We start from the raw sequence: 24516 nt of genomic DNA on the forward strand, positions 1-24516 counted from the left end.
CTTTTCTTCTGTTGATCTAACCACTTGTTTATAGGTTCCAATCAAGTGTCTTAGTTTTGAACTTTGAAAATTAATAAAAACATGTAAAAGTCAGATTTCAGTCTAAAGAACCAAAATTCTGTGGAAAAAGTGGTCCTATTTTCTTCTATTAGCCAGCTATCTTCCTGGCTGATTAAAATACACATGCCTAATGAAAATTCAGTAATTCTTCAGGATTGCCAAGTAAACCGAAATGTTTTTTATTGTGAAAAAAAGTATACAATTATCTTGATTAGTCGAATACATTAGGCAGCTTTGCAGCTACTTCTGTGTACATACCAAATACAGCCCCTTTACACATTTTACACACAATTAACTTTTAGATTCATAACCATTTGTGTATGACCAAATATTTTCCCCCTTACACATTGAATTCATGCTATGTTAAAAGGCATATCCATCAAAATGTCTGTTTCTGCTCCTACTGCTAACGCCATAATCTCCCCTGTAGCGTCCAGCAGCATAATTTTCCATACCAACCCCACCTCTCATGGGGCCATAATGGGACGGCTCAGGGGAATAGCTCCCAAAGTTGTCGTAGGCATCGTCAAAATCGTCGTTATTATAACCTCGTTCGCCGCCATAGCCTGGAAAGCCATAATCACGAATGCGATCACCATAACTTCCTCCTGAAAAGGAACGATTACGTCGGGGATACCCTCCATCTCCATAGCCACCGTAGTCTCCTCGACCTCCTCGATCATTGTAGTAGCCTCCTCCGCCGCCGCCTTGCGACCCGTACCCGGCAGAGTTTCCAAAACTCCCATCGCTGCGGCCGTTTCTTTGGGGAAAGTTGCCAGCTCGACCGCGAGGTCTACTTCCGCTTTGCATCTCTTCCTTCGACAACCCTTTCTTGACTTCGCACCGGTAGCCATTAATCATGTGGTACTTCTGGATCACAGCTTTATCAACAGAATCGTGGTCATCGAAGTACACAAAGGCGAAACCTCTCTTCTTGCCAGTGTCTCGGTCACAGATCACATCCACTTTCTCGATCAACCCATAATCCGAGAAATAGCTCTGCAAATCATTCTCGTCAAGGTTTTCCTTGATGCCGCCCACGAAAATCTTCTTCACCTTCATGTTGAAGCCCGGTTTGTTCGAGTCTTCCCTCGGCACAGCTCGCTTCAGATCTACCGTGCGGCCATCTAAAATATGAGGCCTAGCAGCCATTGCAGCATCCGCCTCGCTCGGGGAAGAGTATGTGACAAAGCCGAAGCCTCGCGGGCGCCTGGTGATCGTATCTTGTACCACGACACAGTCAGTTAGCTTGCCCCACTGCTCGAAATGGTTTCGGAGGTTCCCTTCCACCGTTTCAAAGCTGAGCCCGCCAACAAATAGCTTACAGAGCTGTTCCCTCGCCATGTTGTACAGCCGCCTTCGCCACACACCGCAGGAGACTGACTGCCTGCCTAATGAGCTCTATATAAGCGGCAGCGGCAGGGGCGTGACTTCGCCCTTGCTGGGAGCCTCTGATTGGCCCGCTCCTGGCTGCTAGGTAACCCCAGCCCCATTCTGCGCTGCAGTTTCAAGCCCATCCGCTCCATTGTCCTCACCCGAAAGAGGGACAGACCGATCGCCTCGGTGCAACATTCATCCGAATGAATGCTAACATTTGCACCGAGTGGACTTAATGATTCAGATTTAAATAAATGTTCTGCATTTTTAATTAGCATTCCTCCTTTGTTCAACTTTCGTCTTTCCTGGATCAAGCAGTACAAGCAAAGGGTATGAGTGGCATAAAATCATTGCATAACTACCTTTGATCAATTTGGACCAACTTTGCAAATAGCTAGGTGATAATTAATTGTCTAATAAACGTAAATCGATCAGATAAAAGCAGGTGCTATTGCTTATAGAAACTGTATTTATCCCACAGCGTAGATCTCTTAAAACGACATGCAAAATCAATTTTGATCTAGAATCTCAAGCAATAACAGCATATTAGCGAATTCTAACATCTGATGCAATTTTTGTGTATAATCCAGAAAGATTTTTTAGCAGTATTGCTTTCCATGCATGTACGCATTTGTTTTCCAATCTGCCTACAATTTTCATGGTTCTCCCAAAATTCTTCACTATCAGTCCCAAGTCAAAACTTTGTCAATAGTTTGCCATCTTCAAAAGTTGGTCCCCACACAATCTTCCATTGAAGCAGTATCCAAATTAACATAAGCAATCCTCTCAGGAGTTTGCAAAAGATTTGTTCCACTTGTCTCACTGGCAAAGATTTGAGTTGTAACCTTAACTAATGTCACAAGCTTATCATTTTAATATATCCAGGAAGCATTTTATGCTCTACTCAGAAATCAATCTGAAATAGTTAATCTCAAGAAAAACTCATCCATCATGAAGGAGAGGCAAGAAAATTAAAAATACACAAACTGGTGTTCACATCCACTTCAACAGGAAGTCTGACAAGTCTTCAGATACACCATCAAAACATCCAGAACAGAGCTCAGAGCCAGGCCCCTCAGCCCACATGCCTGTGCTGAATATCCCAAAGTCAAAATTAAGTGGTTCTCAACTTTTTTCAGTCTGAGGCCCATCTGGCTTCCAGCCTAACATGCTATGACCCACTAATGTCAATGACTGACCAATATTTAAGTCAAAGGCAACTCTAATTGAAAACATTTTATTGAACATTTTAAAAACCCCACTTGGAAGCACACTATGGCCCAGAGCCCAGTGGTGAGAACCACTACATCAATTCCCTCCACATTCATGTACGTCCAGAAGACTCTTGAATGCCACTGCTGTATTTGCTTCCACCATTAATCCTGGCTCCATGCACCTATCAGCCTAAAATTAAAACTTGCCCTACACATTCCCTCAACTTGCCTCTCCCCAACTTAAATGCGTCTTCCATGTGATATTTTTATCCTGAGGAAAAAGATTCCGATAATCTATCCTCTCAATTTCATAAACTTTTACCATGTCACCCTCAGCTTCTGACACACTAGAGAAAACAACCTGTTTGTCCAACCTCAGCCCTTTAGTCCCATAACGTCTTCGATAATTATTACATTCAAAAACCTTAAGCTACAACACCGTCCATAAAACTCTTCCGTGGGTGGGGGGAAGAGTCACCTGCAAATGCCAGATGGAGCCAAGATCAATCAATCATGGTTTTTTAAACAAGAACTGCTAAAATATACACCATAAAATAAAGTGGGCAGGACCCAAGATTGGGCAGGAAAAGGGAAAGTGTTAACGCCTGTTTGCAATGCTGAATCAGAATACAACCAAGGGGAGTGGCTGAGATCATATCAAAGCCTAGAATGAATGATTGGGAATTGGTAGGTTTTGAAGTGAAAGATTAATCCAGATACCATCACCTCAATGGCTCTAAACTCACATTCTATTCTATTAAATTGTTAAATCAATGGGATTTTTACCAAACAAACAAATTGAAAATACAATGAAAATGATGCAAGGTCAACAGGCATAAAAGTGAGTAACATCATGCCACACAATTACAAAGCTGCAACCAGCAACTTTTATAGAATTCCCTGCAAGTCACAAGTGACTGATCTGAATGTAGTCATGAAAAGAACCCTTCTCAAAAAAGATTTGGATTTAATAAAAATTGAGTTGGTACCTATTCCACATAATTAGAATGTGTAATTTGATCAGCCAAAGAAGCAATATCAAAATAAATTTCCAAAATTGATTTGGCAACTTTTAAGCTTTTATTATCTACTATCTCATCTTCACTGCTAACAGACTTATGACAACAGGTCATGGCAGAACTGAGAAATCACAATTCCAGGCACTCAAAAGTCATAGCAACAATAAGTTTTTCATTAAACATTTTCAGATAAAGATGTAGAGGATACTAGAGATCAAATGGGTCTAGAGTTTCTAACATGAACAATTTGAACTTTTAATTTTACTTTGAGGGGGGGGGAAAAAGTAAATGGAAAGTTCAGCTATTAAAGGCTTATTGGATCAATAGTGACAATTTAAATTTGACACAAGTCTCCTCCAATTATCACACCTATTCTGCTATTATCAATTTCTTTCTCACTTTTGGATCCAGGTTTCTGAAAGTGCTCAGAGAATACAAAATTAAATAACACATCAATTGCCCCTTCATGCTTGCCATACTGTTCAATATCAATGGTGACTATCATCACATTTCCTCGAATACAAACATTTATTGATGTTTTAAATGTACTCAAGAACTGAAAGGACTCCAGTACAGTATCCCAAAGATTCACCATCTTCTGGTTGACAAAATATCCTAGTTCTGAATGACAACCCTTATTTTAAGGCCGCAATTAAGATTTTAAACACCTCTGCATATTAAATACAATTACACCTCATTCTAACCAATGGACCCAGCCTACTTAATCTACCTTTAGGGAAATTTCATGCATAACTCCATTCAGGAAATCAATTTGTGAATCCGATGCATTCCATATACTGGCAGTAAACTTTAAGGAGGAGTAAATATCCCAAGTGTATTGTCATTAAGGCTTTATCAGATTAGTTTGGTTTTAAGTATCAGCATTCTATTTGCATCCTAATTGCATGAAGAACTTGCACATCAACTTCCAACTATTCACAGACAAGAATAACCAAGTTCCTGAGTGCAAATACCATCTCATTTAAAAAACACTGCTTTTCTATTTTTATGCAAGTAAATGACATTTTTCATTTGCAAAATCTTCATCCAATCACTTAATATAAATCAAGAATCCTCTGCCAGCACCTCAATTCACGCTTTGTATTAAATAATTTAGCCCTCAGAACCAATCCTTTCAGTACCCTCATTATCATGTCCCAACTCTGTTAACCAGCCCTCCCAATCTCACATCCTAAATTTAATCATCTTTATTAAGCATCTTCAACAAGCCTGAAAACAGTATTACTTACTCCCTCATCTATTGATTAGAACACTGGGATTTGTCAAATATTCCGAATCTGCCCAATTTTATTATTTTCCAAGTACCCAGTTATCACCCTTAATTTCATATTTTGTAACCACTTCAGGTGACAACAAATTGTAACTAAAGATTTATTTATTTGATGTTCAAGATTTATGCCTTACTTAGGTCTCAATGTCTTTTTTTAAAAAAAGAAGCTGCTTGGCACAAAATCGGAAGCAGCTCCAGAAAGTAGTGAATGCAGCTCAAAACTGTCCAATTACAAATCATATAAATGTCCCCAAACTACTCTACGTGCAAAGTGTCTACTCACCAATAACCTGATTGGTAATATCCCACTTTGGGTTATGGCTCTAGACATCAGTGCTAAACAGTCCAATTCCTAAGAAAGCAATCAATTTTAAGATCAAAATCAAGGGACAGTGGTAAAATAGTTAATTGAAAACATCATGGAAGCTAATCAAGGAAAGGAATCTGTTTTGGTTACTTAATCGTTGATCTTGCTACAAGGTATTAAATTCCTCTTTGAACCATGCCAGATCTTTTAAAAATCCATTTACATTCCCTCTTCCTGAATAAAGTGCTTCAAATCCCCCGCAATATAATCTGCAAAATACCCGAATGGAGCTCATGCAATTTTCCAGATTATGTGCTAACAACCTCTCACTCAATAAGAACTGATTGCAAGACTTTAGAAAGGGAAAAAAACGATCATGGGGGTGGGGAAGAGATGGAGAGGGTGAGCAAACCGTGGCAAACTTGACAGATGTTTAGTAGAAAGCGCATTGACTGGCTGCATCATGGCTTGGAATGAAGGCACTAATACCCTGAGCAGAAATTTGTGAAAAGGGTACTAGACACAACCCAGTACATCACAGGCAGGGAAAACTCTCCACACATTGAAAACATCTACATGGAACACTGCTGTCAGAGAACAGCAACAATTGTCAAGGAGCCACACCACCAGGACATACTGTTCTTGCTGCTGCCACCAGGAAAGAGGTATAGGTGCCACAAGATGCATACCACCAGGTTCAGGAACAGTTGCCACCCCTCAACCATCAGACACCTAAACAAACTCACTCATTTAAGGGCTCAACATTATTACTGAATATTTTTTGTGCATTGCAGTTTATTACATTTCTTTATATACATTTTTCTCCCAATAAGTAGAAATTCTTCCTGGCCCACAGGAAGAAAATCTCAGGGTTGTATTCAATGTGTATGCACGGACAACAAATTTGAACAGATTTATTGTATCAGCTCGAGTTGGTACACTTTCTCACTTGTTGGCTCTTCCTGATACTTTTGCTCTTGCTCATTTTTTTTTGAAAATCAAACACGAGTGACCTTGTGCTAAATTATTCACTAATTATCAAAAAATATGAATAACCTGTCTTCCTGAATATTGATACAATCCTATTAGTTATTAGATAGAAAAGTTTAGATAATACCAAAGAAAATGCCCGATTTTATGTTGAATCATTCACCACAATATTGTCAAATTAGAAAATAACTTTCAACTTTTTTTTAAAACTTGAGTTGATAGGACTGAAAAAGTTTTATTCCATGCTCTTACCACCACATATCCTCATCCCTGCTCTTTTCCATGATTGTACATCAAGTATTTTCAAATTTCATTTGAATTTGTTTTTATTTTTTCAGTATTTTTTATCAAAAATTACATAAAACAAAGGATACATGTTAAAAGTGAATATACATTACACTTAAAATCACAAATTCTCTAAATTTAAACATGACATCCCTCCACCTGAGCAACTCTGCCCGTCTAGCCATGAGAGAAATAAAAAAGTTTGAAATACTTCATTCTAATATCTCTCAAGACTAAGATGTCCAAAACATGAATTAATGAAGCATATCCATTGTTTCATTTATCACAAGGAGATACATCTGCATAAAAATTAGATGGCTTGAATTTGGACATGAGACTCAAGGATTACTTTAAATTGCAGGCACATAAAGATGAGGTATTAACCAATGTGAAAATCCAAGTTTCTTCAGAAGTTAAAAGTTGTAGGATCTGTTCCCAGGCTTTTTTTTTAAGTTACCCGAGAGAGCCTCTTATTCCCAAGAACATCATAAACCTTGGATATTGAACAGTTATAGAAAAGTTGCAAATTAAATTAAATTCTTATCAGTCCTCTTAGGAAATGTATGAGAGATCATTAAAATTTAATCTGTAGATACCAATAAAATGAATATCTGGTAGTCCGTATTTAAATGAAAATTATTAAAAAGTGGAATTCCCAATGACAAAAATCTTAAACATTTAATGCCAAATCTATACCATTCTACGTTATTAGGTTTAAAGAAATAATTAGAAAAAATAGGATTAAATATCTCATTAAACCATTTTCTAAATTGTATCCAGATCCTTAATGTTCAACCACCAGATTGCTAGTTAATTTATTTAAAGATAAGTGAGGATCGAAGAGGAGAAATAAGAGAATTTTGTAACAAAAGAGACCCATATAACCAAAATGCAAAATTTTATATATTGACTGCCCAAAGGTTTGGTAAGGCTAAACCTTTTTTGCCAATGGACTTTAATTTAGACAAGGATGTTTATCTTCCACCTACAAGATTGAATCAAGGGAATAAAAAAAATGAATAAAAATACAGACTGAAAAAGGTATAAAAATTGATATTCATTTTGATAGTTGATTCAACCAATGACAAAGAGGCGAGCAATTTGACAACATCCCTTTCATATGTTTAAGGTGAGAAAATTTTCTTTGAAAGTTTTTAGTACCAATAATTGTTACACCCAAATAGGTAAATTGCTTTCTTACAATTTTAAAAGCTATTTATCTGTGCCAAATTATTCAAAGGAAAAAGTTCACTCTTAATTAAATTATAACCTGAAAATTGACTAAAATGAGAAATTAAAGAAAGCAGAGAAGGCAATGAAGTCTGAAGATTAGAAATAGAAAGCAAAACTGTGGGCTTTACCCTTTCTTAAAATGGCAGTAATAACATTAGATTCTTGAAAACCCACATCTAAGGGTTCTAATGCCAGGCCAAAAAGCAAAGGACTTCTAGGTCATCCTTGTCTGGTTCCGTGGTGAAGTCTAAATGGTTTAGAATTCTGAAAATTAGTAAGAACACAGGCACATGGATAAATATAGTAATTTAATTCATTGAATGAAGCCAGCCCCAAAACATTTTTCTAATGTTTTAAATAATGTCTTTCTACCCAATCAAAAGCCTTCTCTGAATCCAGAGATATCGCACATTCTGAAACCTCCTTTGGAGAGTGTAAAATATTAATAAATGGTGTATATTGAAATGCAAATGCTGATTTTTAATAAATAGTCTGATAGGTACAAAATATTTTGAGTCTGTGAGCCAAAATTTTAGATAGAATTTCAGTGTCAACATTGAGTAAAGAATTAGGCCTACAAGAGCATTTGACTGGATGTTTATTAGCAAGGATAGAAACCTTAAAAGAAGACTGGAAGCTCACCAAGTTCAAAAGACTCCGAAAGAACAGGACATATCCAAGGTGCAAGTAATGAGGAAAAAGCCTCGACAATTTCTTCATGGGAAATAGGTTGATCAAATTGCTTTTGATTAGTTAACTTACCCAAAAAATTATTCATTACATTATCTTTAGAATTGGAACTATGCAGTTCAGAATAAAATTCTTTACAGATATAATTTATTTCTCAATGATTAGTTGTCATATCACCATTAGCTTTGCAAAATTCTGTAATTTGACATTTGGCTGCTAAAGCTTTTAATTGATTAGCCAATAGTTAACCTGTTTTATCTCCATGGATACAAAATTGAATTTTTGCTTTAAAAAGGAGGCCTTCAATTGAATACATTAAAAGATCTTATTTAGCTTTAATTTCAGTACGCCATTTATATAGAACAGGATCTGGAGCTAGTGCATTCCTTTGATCTCATTGTTTCTGTTGGTTAAGTTAGTTTTCACTTGATTAGCCTTTTCCCTAATACTTGCAGTGCAAGAAATGATTTGTTCCCAAAAAAAGCCTCAAAAGGTGTCCTATACAATAGCTGAATTTGCTTCAAATGCCTTTAAGCAAATAACATTGCCCTAGACCAGGGGTGGCCAACCTTAAGACGTACAGCATTGTAACAAGTCATTTCGGCCCACAAGTCCAATTAACTCGAGCTGAAGTGGCCTGTTACTATGCTATATGTCTAAATTAAAAGTTGAAAGGTTGGCCACCCCTGCTCCAGACCAGCCAATCTCAACAGGGGCCTGACACCCCCTCTGGGGGAAACAGGACATTTAAGCAAAAGCCTCTTCACCTCAAGGATTTTTATGCAGTCAGAAGGACAAAAGTACAGAAGAAATCAAACCTCAACAGCTTTGGATAGAAGGGAGTCACAAAACAGAGCAGAGTTCTCAGGGTAGAGCACATGGCTGATTAAAAAAGTTGGGGATGGCTGCTCTGGTCCCTACAAATAAACTCATCCATACCACCATTCTCAAAACAACTTCTGCAACTTTTTCAAGGCCTTGTCCTTGAGTATTTTGCTAATTGTTTAGCTTGCACTACTGTATTGCAATCCTTCATATAGAAGCACAGGAAAAAGCTTTCATTTTTTTTTTAAACCCCAAAAATGCATCTTGCCTAACTATGATCAAGTGATTCTGACAAACCTACAATCTATATAGCACAGTTGGCATAGTGGTTAGCAGAATGCCCTTACAGCACCAGTGACCAGGGTTCAAATCTTATGCTAAGGGGTTCTCCACATCTGTGTGGGTTTTCCCAGGGGCTCCAGTTTCCTCTGTTCCAAACATACCAGGGATGTAAATTGGCCAGAATGGAGTCAAGGACCAAAATGGCCAGTTACTGTGCTGTATATCTAAATTTAAACTATTCTTTTAATTACATTTTAATTTTGTACATTTCCAGCAAAAGACATTGATCCTATCCACTACACCCTGTCCTTCACTTCATGCATATCCATCAAATCTTCCTTTTGAATTCTGTTCCATAGAAAAGAGCAAAAGCTCTTCAATGTTTTCCCACCAAAATTCTCCAGCCCCAATATTGTCAAATCTCTTGTATTTTCCTGTAATTTCACAGCCAGACTAGAACACTATTCTGGATTAGCTTCAATTTATGCAATTCTTGCGTGATATTATTTGCATTGTGTCTGATTGCCATCTTAACTTTTTGATACGACCTGTTGGCTTCAGAAATCTTTGAAAAGATTTCTAAGGCCCTTGGATTCTCTCTGAATCAATTTTATTTTGTATCTTGTTGTAGTTGTTGCACAACTAAAACCCAGAGAAAACACTGGATTAAACTTGCTTTTTAAAAACTATTATTTTATTCTTATTTTAATTTTTTTTTTGCCAGTTGAATTCCATACACCAGGGGTTTTTAACCATAGTCATTTTCTTTTGCATCTCATCAAGTCTCGTCAACCAAGTAAAACTTTAATACAAATTCTAAAAAATTCTTGTTGCCACCTCACAAGTTTTGAATCAAGAGAGTCCTTTTAATTTATTCTTTATATTTTTCTTTTTTTTTTAAAAAAAAATACCAATTTACATTTTTTCCCCGTACCTTGTCCACACCCAAGGTTAGGACAAACTTGCTCAGAGTCTTTTTTTAAAAAATGGAAATATCACATTAGTATTGAAATCCTTTGTCAAAAGTGAATGGAAAAGGGCCAGGGCCCAGACTTTAAAAAGTTTCCTTTGACAAAGGCATCTATTCAGACCAAAATCTATCCTAGTGCAGAGCCAATCCTATCACTTATTTTCCAGGTTAATTTTTAATTTTGCATCACTGCCACAAATCCTACCTACCTCCCAATTCTTTTCCTCTACAATGTACAATAAGCCATCCATCAACTAGCATGGAACATCGGAGGAAATATGGATTGCAAAATCTCAATATGACATCTGTAGATTTCCAGAAAAAAATCTCCATCAGGACTCATATCCAGTTTCATAATTACTGTATTTGACAGCATACAAGGCCCCCCATTTCAGCTGGGAAAATTAAGAAAAATGTTTGTATTTATGGGCAAGCATTTAATGTTATTGCAATTTGTACAGTAGCTACAGTATAGCAAAAAAAGGACAAAACATGCAACAAGGACAGCAGGAAAAATATTTTACAAGAGAAAACAAAAGTAGCTTAGTTATAGCAGAAAACATTTTATAAAAACAAACTGCTGCTGTCAATCCTGCCAACCTGCTCCCTCCCAGGGTGGTAGGGCAGAGCAGTGGGATCAGTATGGGGGCTGTCAGGAGGGAACAGGGCAGTGGAATTGGTGTGGGGTGGGGGCTGGTGGCAGGAGGGAACGGTGTGACTGTTGGGGAGTTGGGCAGCAGGACCAGCACAGGGACTGACAGGAGAGTCTCCCGACAGCCCACCACCCCCTGCCACCCCACCCCAGACAGCCTGCTACCAGCCCCCAAAATAAATGGAAATGATACTAGTGAAAATTATCACTGTTGGGATTACTCACCGTTATTATCCGGATTTCAACTTTGCATACAAGACATACACATTAATACACATACCTTTGACATCATACACACCAACATTACCTAACAGGTTCACCTTACTCATTTTTCCTCTATAATAAAGTAGGTTACCTTTAATATTACTTTAACATTTTATGCCCTCTTGCTTTCCTTGCATTTTCACAGAATCAAAGCACGAGTGGCAGACTCCACTCGTCAGAGCAATTAATCCCATTCCCTTGCCGTTTTTAACCCCTAAAGATATTTCCCTATGCAGGGAACTGCTTCCACCACCATTCAGTGAAGATTCCACGCAAAATCAACACTAATGGAAATCCTCACTTTGCTCTTGCATCTTTTTTCTCCTATTACTGATCTTTAGTTTTGATCACTAATTCAAACAGCATCCTTTTAATTTTCTGCTCCAAATCCCTCAATTTTACATTTTTTCAAATTACCTGCTGACAATTTTCTTGAATAAAGTTCCTTCAGTCTATTCTAGTTGGCTAAAATCAGTCCTGCACCCACTAGAACTGTGACTTCCTTTCAAACTATAGCAACCAATGCTCTCACGGTGACAATTTAGAAACGTTTTCGAAGGTTTCTGCAGCAGAATTCTTGGTAGGCCAAAACCTTCCTTGCCTTGAACTCTATTTCTCAATAGCCTCAGTGCTCCAAATTTAGGAATCCTGTCCATGCAGAACATATGAACCCTCACTGAACAAAATCCAACCACCTTACCACAGAAAGAACCACTTTCTTGAAAGCCTCATATAACTTAGTGATTAGTTCAGCGCTTGACGTCCTGCTTTGCGGAAACTGCCAAAATGTTTGGCCTGGAAGTCAGCCTGAAGAAAACTGAGGTCCTCCATCAGCCAGCTCCCCACCATGATTACCAGACCCCCCACATCTCCATCGGGCACACAAAACTCAAAACGGTCAACCAGTTTACCTATCTCGGCTGCACCATTTCATCAGATGCAAGGATCGACAATGAGATAGACAACAGACTCGCCAAGGCAAATAGCGCCTTTGGAAGACTACACAGAGTCTGGAAAAACAACCAACTGAAAAACCTCACAAAGATAAGCGTATACAGAGCTGTTGTCATACCCACACTCCTGTTCGGCTCCGAATCATGGGTCCTCTACCGGCACCACGCTTCCACCAGCGTTGTCTCCGCTCCATCCTCAACATCCATTGGAGCGCTTACATCCCTAACGTCGAAGTACTCGAGATGGCAGAGGTCGACAGCATCGAGTCCACGTTGCTGAAGATCCAGCTGCGCTGGATGGGTCACGTCTCCAGAATGGAGGACCATCGCCTTCCCAAGATCGTGTTATATGGCGAGCTCTCCACTGGCCACCGTGACAGAGGTGCACCAAAGAAAAGGTACAAGGACTGCCTAAAGAAATCTCTTGGTGCCTGCCACATTGACCACCGCCAGTGGGCTGATATCGCCTCAAACCGTGCATCTTGGCGCCTCACAGTTTGGCGGGCAGCAACCTCCTTTGAAGAAGACCGCGAGCCTACCTCACTGACAAAAGGCAAAGGAGGAAAAACCCAACACCCAACCCACCAATTTTCCCCTGCAACCGCTGCAATCGTGTCTGCCTGTCCCGCATCGGACTTGTCAGCCACAAACGAGCCTGCAGCTGACGTGGACTTTTTACCCCCTCCATAAATCTTCGTCCGCGAAGCCAAGCCAAAGAAGTTCTACACTATAATAGAGCCTGCAAACCAGGGTTGAATCACATGGTCTGCAACGAGTTTGCAAGTTCTCCCTGTGATTACATGGGTTTCCTCAGGATGCTCTGGCTTCCTCTCATCCTTAAATCAGAATGTTTTAGGTTAAATGGTGTATTTGAGTGGCGCGGGATCATGAGATGAAAGGACCTGATACCATGCTGGATCTCAAAATTTTAAAAAACTTAAAATCAACAGTTTAATGAACATTTTTGCCAAATCACAATTAGAGCTTCACAAAATTAGCCTTTTCTAATAGAGAAGCTTCTCTTGCTAATTAGATTGGTGGAAGACAACAGGTCTTCAAGACCAATTAGGTATGGCAATGAAGTCTGAATTTTCTATATACCTACACCTTGAAAGTATATACAAGTTACTGACAGGTTTATTATATCAGCATTGAAATCTAGTTACAGTGGTGGAAAAATTACAGATCAACTTTCCCTGACAGGTACTGCCTGACCTTCTGAGCAAATTTCTATTTTTATTGGTCTTTCAGAAGTAAACTGATGCTCTGCAATTTTCACAACTAGAAAACGCAGGCCAATTTTAAATTTAAATTACCATGGTAATTGAAAATCTTGCCGAACCTTAATTTAGGTGCATGTAAACAAAGTGAAATGCTGCTATGCATCATCTAGGAACATAGGAAGTAGGAACAGGAGTAGGCCAAAAATGGCCCATTGAGCCGAGCCTGCTCTGCCATTCAATACGATCATGGCTGATCTAATTTATGACCTAACTCTACCTACCTGCCTTCTCCCCATATCCCCTAATTTATCTAACCGAATTTTAAAAATGTTTAATGAAGCAGCTGCAACCACTTCCCTGGTTAGAGAATTCCAAACATTCACTACTCTCAGGGAAAAACTATTTTTCCTCATCTCTGTCCAAATTCTACTCCCCCGAATCTCGAGACTGTGTCCTCTCGTTTTAGTTTCCCCAGCCAGCTCAAAAACCTTCCTACATCTATCCTATCCATACCCTTCATAATCCTATATGTTTCTACAAGATCTCCTCTCATTCTTCTGAACTAGAGCGAATGCAATCCTAGACGATTTAATCTTTCATCATAAGTCAACCCCTTCATCCCAGGGATCAACCTAGTTGCACTTGCTCTTCTGGACTGTCTCCAAAGCCAGTATATCCTTCCTCAAATATGGAGACCAGAACTGGACACAGTACTCCAGGTGCGTCTCACCAGTACCTTATACAGTTGCAACATTACCTCCCTACTCCTGAATTCAATTCCTCTAGTGATGAAGGCCAATATTCCATTTGCCTTCTTAATAACCTGCTGCACCTGCAACCTAACTTTTTGTGATTCATGCACAAGCACTCCCAAGTCCCTCTGCACAACAGCATGCTGTAGTTTTTCACCCATCTCTCAACAGATGCACAGAAATACGCAAGAGATATTTACAAATACAAAAATGACAAAATCCATGTTTAAAAACAGACATTTGCTGAGTTGTTCAAAAACTTACGCTGTTAGATAAGGAAACTGATACTCATCTGTTGTAGAAATTAATGATACTAGATGAATTAAGTGCTTTTTGTTCCACTATAGGTATTTAATAATGGATTTATCTAGGAAAGTAGGAATGGAAATTATTAAAGCAAGTTAATATATCAATGGCAAAGGTAGGTTATCTTGTTTTGATTCACTTGTACCACTATCCAACACTTGCATGATACAAATTTTGAGAATACAAAGTAAACTCGACTTATTTTGGTTTTTGAAAAGAACATGCTGCTTTGCAATTGTTTTAAACAAACTTTTAAGCACTGAAAGAACAGGCAAATTCAATATTTCAAAAAATTATTTCTGCCAGATATGCCATCACACACTGTACTTATCTATAGTATTGATATGACCTGAACAAACATCCCATTCTAAAGATTCACTCCATTTACTCTTGCTAACAAAATATTCCAACTCCATCTTCAAACTTATTGATACTACTGCAGCAAACAGCTTTATCAAATAATGAGACAGAAGGCAGGAAAGATATTGAAAGTCTGGTGGCTCTACTTTGTCTTGTTGATGAAAAGACATCTTTTGGGACTGGGGCAGAGTCCATATCCTCCATTCATTCACATTAATGGCAGTGAAGTCAAAAGGATAGAGTTCTTATATTTCCAATCACCAGAGATAAATATGTTGATGCAATCTTCAAGAAAGCACAAGAAGTTTATTCAAATATCAAGAGTTCAGCATGCTGTTCTTGTCCCTCAACCTCTACAGGGGCACCATCAAAAGCATATTAGCTGGTTTTATGGTATAGCTGCTCCAGAAGCTAGCAAATGAAGCTTATAATACAAACTACACCTACACACATTCCCTATCTCCTCCTACCAGAGAAAGGAAGCAAACATATTGAAGGACACAACAAATCTTGGACAAGCTCTTTGTTTGGTGCCAAATAATATTTCTTTTCAATGCCATCCTATTCTATATACAGTACTATAATGGCTTTTCACAGAGCTGTATGTTAGACAGTTTACTTTGTCTAACTTCACTGTACTGTGTATATTGTGACAAATTTTTTTCCAGTTTTCAATCAAGGCCCTTTAAGTCAATTACAACTGCAGAAGCTGCTTGACCTAGTGAACTTTTCCGCACACGTTCATTATAAAAATTGAGTTTTCGCAGACCCATAATATTTTACCCCGAGATAAAAAAGCATTTTGGAATTACAATCACCTTTGTAATAGATGAATATGGTAATTAATAAGTACAGGAAAAAAATATTAATTTTGTAGACTGCAAGACAAGTATTTAGGATTTCAGAATAAATTTACTTGCTCTTCAAAATATTGTCATGGAATCCTTTACTCAGGCCATTGGAAGTCCCAAAATAATAATTCACCCTATGACCATGCCATAGGCCTAAAATGGGACAGGAACTCAAAACTCCCAGGGATGGAAAAGCCACCCAGTCTGCCAAACAGCCAAAATACATTTTTGATGTTCAGAGAGGAACTTACAACTTTACTAAATCTATTGCTACGAATAGGCATTTAAAATCTGTTAAGATTCACCAGCTTTGAACTTTCTTGATGCCCAACTGTGGAGACAATTATCCTGCCACTAATCTCAAATCTTTGAATCAGAAGTTGCCCGTTAGCATATGCAACCATCTTACAGTATTAAGACAACTTTAGAACAAGCAACAAATGAACAAAATCTACCAGTTTCCTCATTAGATAACAAATTTAGTCATTTCTCTGAACAAGTATTGGCATCAAATAAAGATTCAGATGGTTTATTAGGATTTGTGATGTGTACAAGTTGGTGCTCATGAATTTCAAGATGCTCAAGTCCACAGAAATTTATCCAGGAAAGAAATTAAAATCCTTCCATTGCTTTCAACCTGAAGCATGATCATAATTTAGCTTGGAAATACAGGTACTTTCCTGTACCCCACCAATAGGCAAGTAGGCAGCTATGGGGCAGCAAGGTTGGTGTGGTGGTTAGTGCCAATGATCAGGACCAGGGTTTGAATGTCATGCCGTGCAAGGAGTTTGTACATTCACTCCATGTCTGCGTGGGTTTTCCCCAGAGGCTCTGGTTTCCTTCAACCGTTCGAAACTTTCCAGGGTGTAGGTTAATTGGGTGGCATGGGCTTAAGTGGCTTGTTACCGTGCTGCATGCCTAAATTTTAAAAATTATTAATTTGAAATAGTTATAAGGCCTTAATTTACCCAAGTAGAGATGCCATTTAAAAGAAGTTGACCTACTGATTCTATATTTAATTAGAGCTAATAGTATCTTTAGAAATGTTGATTCTAGATGCATTATTCATGTTACTTCAGTTTTTTTAAAAAAACAAACAACCCAACTGTGGACTTGTCACCCAATAAGCTTCTGCAACAAAATTACATTTGATTGAAATTTTCTATAATTATTAAGCCATAGGGCAGGAATAAGGCAGTGTTCTGTACCTGGTTCCTCAAGAGTGAAGTCCTAGCCAGAGGAACGTACAGCACTTTAGCCTAACTCGTACAACTATTCCTTATTCTCTCCATTCCAAAACATTTGAAGGTGAAATGCTTTGCATCAGTGTGATGGGCATCACTTTCAGGGAAATTCATCTGGCATACATAATTTTGCTGCAATACATAAAAGTTCTGGAGAAACTCAATAGCCAACATTATAGGCCTGAATTCTTCTGTAGGAGTGTCCAAAAAAAATCAACCAGATTCTCAAGTAAAAAGTTGGAGAAGGGGCAGTAGAAAAGGAAAGAACAGGCCAACACACAAGAGGTAATAGGTAGAAGATAAAGCAGCTGAGAAGAGATAAAGGGAAGATGACAAAAAAAAAACACTGGTAGGAGTTGGGCCATAGCTAACCCCCATTCATTTTTTTTTTTAAAAATTCAGACATCTGCCTGATCTTTGGAATTCAAGGCCTGACATGTCAATCGCCTCTACTTTCTTCGGAGTGTTTCTCCAGCATTTTCATGTACTGGACTAGAGTCCAGCATCTGCCATTTTCTTCTGGATTGAATTATGTTCTAGTTCTGGATTTTTTTTGTTGTTGAGAACTTCAACTGGTGATTGATTGTTTCACATCAATATTCTCTATTATGCAGATATTCAGCAGAGAACCAAGTCTTGACCATTACCAGGCAAAGTTTAGAGGCCATAGGAGTTACAAGAAATTTGATATCAATAGAACTCATTGACGTCTGAATTATACCATAAAATTTAAATGATCATAACATTAAGAAACATTGTTTAAAGATCAACAATGGCTGTAGCAAATAAACACAAACTTCTTTTCCCACAGGCTTTGATCAAGCTCCTGAAAGCACTTCTGATGTGTTTCAGCAATCTCATCCAATAAAGATCAGCATTTACCCCTTTGTGCAGTAATGAAAACAGGTAATGTCCAGATGAAAATCCATAATATCTGAATCAGATTACCATCTTTTCTGGATCTCTTTTACATGGCCATTAAATTAAGGAAATAATTAGCCATTTGGGCATTTGCAAAGGTCTTTAGCAATGCAGTAAGTTTTAATAATATGAAACATTAGTTTCTTTTCCTATTGCAATCCAACAGAAAAGGTGCAGATGGGATCATCAAGGAACAACTTTTTTAGATGAATGGAGTCAAGACCTTAATGTTCTATGGTTACAAAAATATGGATCAACACCATTCACAGAAAACAAACTACAGATCTGAAACTAAAGCAGAAATGCTTAAAGAATTCAGTGAAGCAGCATCTGTGGAAAGAGAAACACTGACTTAAATTGTTAACTGGTTGTTCTTTCCACAGAGGCTACTGGACTAGCAAAATCTTGTGTTCTATACCTCCATCAAGAGTGTTAATAGACCATATTTTTACTTTTGTGTTCATAGACCAGCAGCTCCATTGAAACTTTAATTTTCTCTCCCCACACGCTGGGTCTGTGTGATTTCCAAGTGAACAACTGAGGAATAATAAGGGCAGATGGTTGTCATAACAGTTACCACAGCACTTTTACAGCACCTGCTATCGGGATTGGACCTGGGTTTGAATCTTCCACCGTGTGCATGGAATTTGTCCATTCTCTCCATGTCTGCATTTTTATCCAAGGGCTCTGGCTTCCTCTCACCCTTCAAAAAAATGTACCATGTAGGTTATGGGTGTAATTTGGGCATAATGGACTCGTCGGGCCAATTTGGCCTGTTAGTGCTGTATATCCAATTTAAACTAATTTTTAAAAAACATTCATGCTATCCATTATACAATTAATAGCACTCCATGTGGCCAGATCATCCATCAGTATTGTGGGTAGATTTCCTTCTCAACACAGGGAGAGCCACTTAATACTGATGACAATGTGGTATGAAGATCATCAACCATTTTCTGGCCATCAATTTTCTTCCCTTCCCCTCCCAAGACAATGATACAGATCTGTCCTCCTACTCCCCCCCCCCCCTCCAAGTTATACAAATTAGGTGGCACATTTTCACAAGAATCATGGTTACAGACACCAGTAAAATTGATAAATTAAGCCTCCAGATATCTAAATACTGGTTTCTGGCCATCAGATTTCCATCACATCATGCACTGCCACGATTGGCTTCCATTATTGCTGTTTCAGCATTCTAGTCTCAACTTCCTGCCCTCCCTTCGTATGACTCTTAGCTGTTCTTTTGATTTCACCAATCAGAATAAGAGTTTCATTAACTCTCTTCCTTCTAACAGGTTTGGCCAAATTACATCCAAACATAAAATAGAATTTCCAATGAAGTTTGCAATTTTGCCCTTTTATTTCCCAATGCTTCTTGCTGGAAGTGATTGCTTGATCACTTTAGGGTGACAAGATTTTTTTGGCACCAGAATATTATACAACATTTGTCAATAGAGTGACCAATAGCAAGAGCAGATTCATCCCTGCAGATGCTCACCTTTATCAGATGATAGGTGTGGAGAAGCTCATGATTGAAAATAGCCCACTGTTCTGCTGAAGGGTTATGAGAGAAGTGTGCAATTAATGACCTAGAAGGGAAAGGATGTGATTAATTGTGAAGCATTAAATTCATTGAGAAGTCAGCTTAGCGTTGTAGCAGACATCCAGAAAGCAATTCAAATACGAAATCTCCATATTCTTCTCAACATCTTAAAAGGCTTCCTTTTATATGTTGGAAAGCCACAACAAACCTCAATAAACAGCAAAACAAATTGCAATTATTGGCCTAAATCTTCTAAAGATCCAGCAAACTATACTGCTGTCAAAGAATGTGTTCCAAGGACAAAGATTATTTGTAGACAACATCCAAGATCAAGGGCTTGATTATTACATTTTTTTTTTTAAACAGTCGATTTTGACAAATTACCATCCAGACAAAACTGAGGGATCAGTGAAGGTTGTTATGATGTTATGGCTTAGTAGACCAGTAACTGAAGCAAAACATTGAATGAAGCAGAAAATTTTATTTAGCCAATGAATTTGTTTTCACTGGTTGAAAAGGATTCACAGTAGATTCCTGCAGGATGGATTGCCATTTCTCCATTACAGTTAATATATAGGAGCATTTATTAACAGGTATATGAACATTCAGCTTTGCCTAGAATATCACACAGGAGGCTGCCATTGAAATCCTTGCCAGCTCCAAGTCAAGCAATCAATTCCATTCACATTTTCCTGATTTTCTATAGCACACCTATTTTGCCACAAACATTGCATCACAACTGCAAAATCATAGGCCTGTTTTCACTTACACTATAAAACAGCAGCAAACCAGAACAAATTCATTACTGGTATTTCAACAATTTACAGACTAGGCTATTTTAATTTTCCCCAGAGCACAAAAAATTAACGCATAAATGCCCCAAGGACATTTCTAAATGCAAAAGGCACCTTACAATCTGGAATGAATATCTAGATTGACCAGACTTGTCCTGTTTCTCCAAATGATTAGAGTTCATACAGATTAAAGATTCTGTGCCACTATTTGAACTATAAAACCCTAATCCCTTGCACTATATTCTTTAAATAACACCAAGATAAACATTCTCCTGGAATCCCCTTAATGGAAATCAACCAGCCTTCTATTCGTATCAATATTTTATGTCTCCATGCAAAATCAATTATATTATTTTCCTAAAAATCTATGTAAATTCCCCTGCCATCTGGTCAGTCTTTGGGACATGTAACCCAGATTTGATTCTGGCACCATCTACGAGTTTCTACATTCTCCCCATGTCTGCAAAGTTTCCTCTGGGTGTTCCAGTTTCCTCCTACATTCCGAAGATATTCGGGGTTAGGTTAATTGGTCACATGAGTGTATTTGGGTAGCACAGGCTTGTGGACCAGAAGGGCCTGTTACTGTGCTGCATCTCTAAAAATTTTAAAAATTAATGCTACAAACTGCACTTGGAACTCCAAAGAAACATTACAGGTGACAAATGTTCACATCTTCATACTCAAATACTTCAACTAAACGAGTTAAATTGGGATAAATCTTTTCACCTCTTCCTACGTTTACTTTCTACTTTTAAACACCTCTCGCACCTTGCTTCCACTCATTTCCCCCCCCCCCCCACCACACCAAATAATGTCTCCTGCTTATGACCTACTCAGCCATGCAGCTACATCAACTTCTTCCTCCTCAAAGTCAATGTCATCGCTGGAGTCCTAATTTCTTAGTTAGGCACCTACCCAACAAACTCAAACATTGCAAAAGTACAATGCTCACAAATGGAAACAAAAGGTGCATTAATGGTGAGGAACAACTAAACATTTTAAAGATCTGTTTTCCCTCCAAATTGTGATTGTATTTTGCTTCCTGGTTAATTTCAACTTCACTGTTAGACAACAGCCTTAAAATTAAAATAATCCCAATCAAATTAATTGTGTATATGAAAACAAACAAAGGTCAAGGTTGCAATGAGTCTTACCGATTCTATATCCACACTTCTTGATGTGGAATTGGTACTTCTGTTATGTTTTCTCTGTACTATTATCCTCAGGTTTAAAATCCAGTTTTTAAATATTGACAAGCTGATGTAGTGTGAACATACAAACATTAGTATATTTTAGTGACAGCTTTCTATGGTGCAATTGCCAACACCTGAAGAACAGGTACAGCTTTTCATCAATTTTTGACCATGTAACTGATGTGGGAATGGAGGGGGAAAAAAGATACTTGTTGCAGCTTGTCAAGTAAATCAGAGGAATAAAAAGTTCCAGTGTTATGACCCCAAAAATATAAAAATGTTCACTAGTCCGTGCAAAAAAAAACTTTTGCTAAGCAAACTACTAACACTTCTCCAGTACAGGAATTCATGACATTAGTTTAGGACTTCAAGGAGACAAAGCAATGAGAAGCGACTAAATAACATTTCCTCACATCTTCAATTAATTAAAATTGCAATGATGCTGGAGTGGTGATTAAGAGTTGTTAGGATGGGAACAAATTTACTTCAAGCCAGCAATCTTCCTTGAATTTTCTAGCATATTGAAGAAAACATCAGTGGCAGATAATGTCCAATCACATGCACAAGTATGAACCCACAATTCAAAGTGACTACTTCACCTCTGCAGAAAAGCAAAAGTGAGATCACAAATACTTAATTTCAAAGGAAAAATAGATCAGTAGGGGAATAGTGGGCAAGCAATTCAGAATGGGAAATAAAAATTCCTCAACTACTGGCATATTGCCAAGAGATGATAGGTGTCCTGAAGAGAATGAAGCTGATTTTAGAATGTAAGTAATTAAATGTCCAATATTCCCCAAAATAGTTTCATAAGAAACCAAATTCACAGGAGAAAAATATTCAAAGGCTCCAATTACCCTCATTTTAAAATAATTTTCCTCAAAAAGTCCCAATAATTCATGTATTTTTTAATGCATCTGGATTTAGATTTTAACTAAATCTTAGTCCTAGGGTTAAAACCCTCAGCATCTTCAGGTAAACTTTACCCAGAAAGAGACACTACAGACAAGAGATAAATTCAATGTAGTTTATTACGAAAAAAGTTAAAACAAAAGTATGCAGATTTCTTGGTGTGCATTACTTGAATACATATTGTAGCTATGTAACCCCTATTTTTAAACCATCAATCCCAGCTCCTCACCCTTCCCCCCTCATTCAAAACAACAAACTAAAAGGCACATCCACCAAAATCTCTGTTTCTGCTTCTACTAACGCCATAATCTCCCCTGTAGCGTCCAGCAGCATACTTCTCCATAACACCCCCACCTCTCACGGGGCCATAGTAGGACGGCTCAGGGGAATAGCTCCCAAAGTTATCATAGTTATCCTGGAAGTTACCACGATCGTATCCACCGCCGCCTCTATAATTCCCAATTTGATCACCATAGCTTCCTCCTGAAAAGGAACGGTCACGTCGGGGATGTCCACCATCTCCATAGCCACCGTAGAGGTCTCCTCGACCTCCTCGATCATTGTAGTAGCCTCCTCCTCCGCCGCCTTGGGGCCCGTACCCGGCAGAGTTTCCAAAACTCGCATCGCTGCGGCCGTTTCTTTGGGGAAAGTTGCCAGCTCGACCGCGAGGTCTACTTCCGCTTTGCATCTCTTCCTTCGACAACCCTTTCTTGACTTCGCACCGGTAGCCATTAATCATGTGGTACTTCTGGATCACAGCTTTATCAACAGAATCGTGGTCATCGAAGTACACAAAGGCGAAACCTCTCTTCTTGCCAGTGTCTCGGTCACAGATCACATCCACTTTCTCGATCAACCCATAATCCGAGAAATAGCTCTGCAAATCATTCTCGTCAAGGTTTTCCTTGATGCCGCCCACGAAAATCTTCTTCACCTTCATGTTGAAGCCCGGTTTGTTCGAGTCTTCCCTCGGCACAGCTCGCTTCAGATCTACCGTGCGGCCATCTAAAATATGAGGCCTAGCAGCCATTGCAGCATCCGCCTCGCTCGGGGAAGAGTATGTGACAAAGCCGAAGCCTCGCGGGCGCCTGGTGATCGTATCTTGTACCACGACACAGTCAGTTAGCTTGCCCCACTGCTCGAAATGGTTTCGGAGGTTCCCTTCCACCGTTTCAAAGCTGAGCCCGCCAACAAATAGCTTACAGAGCTGTTCCCTCGCCATGTTGTACAGCCGCCTTCGCCACACACCGCAGGAGACTGACTGCCTGCCTAATGAGCTCTATATAAGCGGCAGCGGCAGGGGCGTGACTTCGCCCTTGCTGGGAGCCTCTGATTGGCCCGCTCCTGGCTGCTAGGTAACCCCAGCCCCATTCTGCGCTGCAGTTTCAAGCCCATCCGCTCCATTGTCCTCACCCGAAAGAGGGACAGACCGATCGCCTCGGTGCAACATTCACTCAGGCTCCTTACAAAATAAATAATTTTATTTTACCGACTACTGTATATTGTTATCGCCGCATCGGGCAGAACTGATCCCGACTCCAGTTATGCGGCCTTGCTAATTTGCATGCCGATGGCCAAGGCCCAATCCCTTCGAGGGAATTCTCGAGCGCGTTGGCGGCACGATCTTCCCGCGCCTGCTGAGAGGCCTTGTGGAATGGCTCCACGCGGCGCTCGTCTGCTCACTTCAAAATGGGCACCTTGCGGGCATGTGGTGCCAGAAAGGTTTCGCCGGGAGTGGGAGACGGCCTTCGCTCGTACCGACCGAACACCGTTTAATCACGGGAAGTACCTATCAGCAAAAATGTTGGGTTCATTCATCTCCACCGACAAGAAAGTGATACTTTTATAGCATTGCATGTTAGAAGCACCTTCAATCAGAGTAATTTATATTTTTCCAAGGTGACGACTCGTTTCAGTTTGTTCTGGAATTTTTTTCCAGACACAAAGGTGTCTCTCCAGCATTTTTTGCCTATGAACTGGAATCAGCGTCTGCAGACTTTCT

The 24516-nt window shown here is 39.0% G+C and overlaps 2 protein-coding genes and 1 pseudogene across 2 annotated transcripts in view; all 3 read right to left on the reverse strand.

Annotated features, from left to right (window-relative positions):
* LOC138743325 (kelch-like protein 3) overlaps positions 1 to 19735 on the reverse strand; it is a 169615-nt gene extending 149880 nt beyond the window's left edge. Inside the window, exon 1 of the mRNA XM_069898500.1 lies at positions 19571 to 19735. The gene's annotated coding sequence lies outside the window, so the exon portion shown is untranslated. The remainder of the gene's footprint in view (positions 1 to 19570) is intronic.
* On the reverse strand, positions 224 to 1453 carry LOC138743326 (heterogeneous nuclear ribonucleoprotein A3 homolog 1-like). Its single transcript, XM_069898502.1, has one exon. It carries the CDS (start codon positions 1402 to 1404, stop codon positions 424 to 426), a length of 981 nt encoding a protein of 326 aa, XP_069754603.1. The 5' UTR covers positions 1405 to 1453; the 3' UTR covers positions 224 to 423.
* Positions 19736 to 22615: 2880 nt separating the features above from the next.
* Positions 22616 to 23783, reverse strand: LOC138743327 (heterogeneous nuclear ribonucleoprotein A3 pseudogene; annotated as a pseudogene).
* Between the last annotated feature and the right edge of the window lie 733 nt (positions 23784 to 24516).

Source organism: Narcine bancroftii, chromosome 9 (assembly GCF_036971445.1).
Source record: "Narcine bancroftii isolate sNarBan1 chromosome 9, sNarBan1.hap1, whole genome shotgun sequence".
Lineage (NCBI taxonomy): Eukaryota > Metazoa > Chordata > Chondrichthyes > Torpediniformes > Narcinidae > Narcine > Narcine bancroftii.

What these genes read in the sequence shown, in the direction of transcription:
- LOC138743326 (XM_069898502.1), bottom strand. Translation starts at nt 1,404, where the DNA reads ATGGCGAGGGAACAGCTCTGTAAGCTATTTGTTGGCGGGCTCAGCTTT.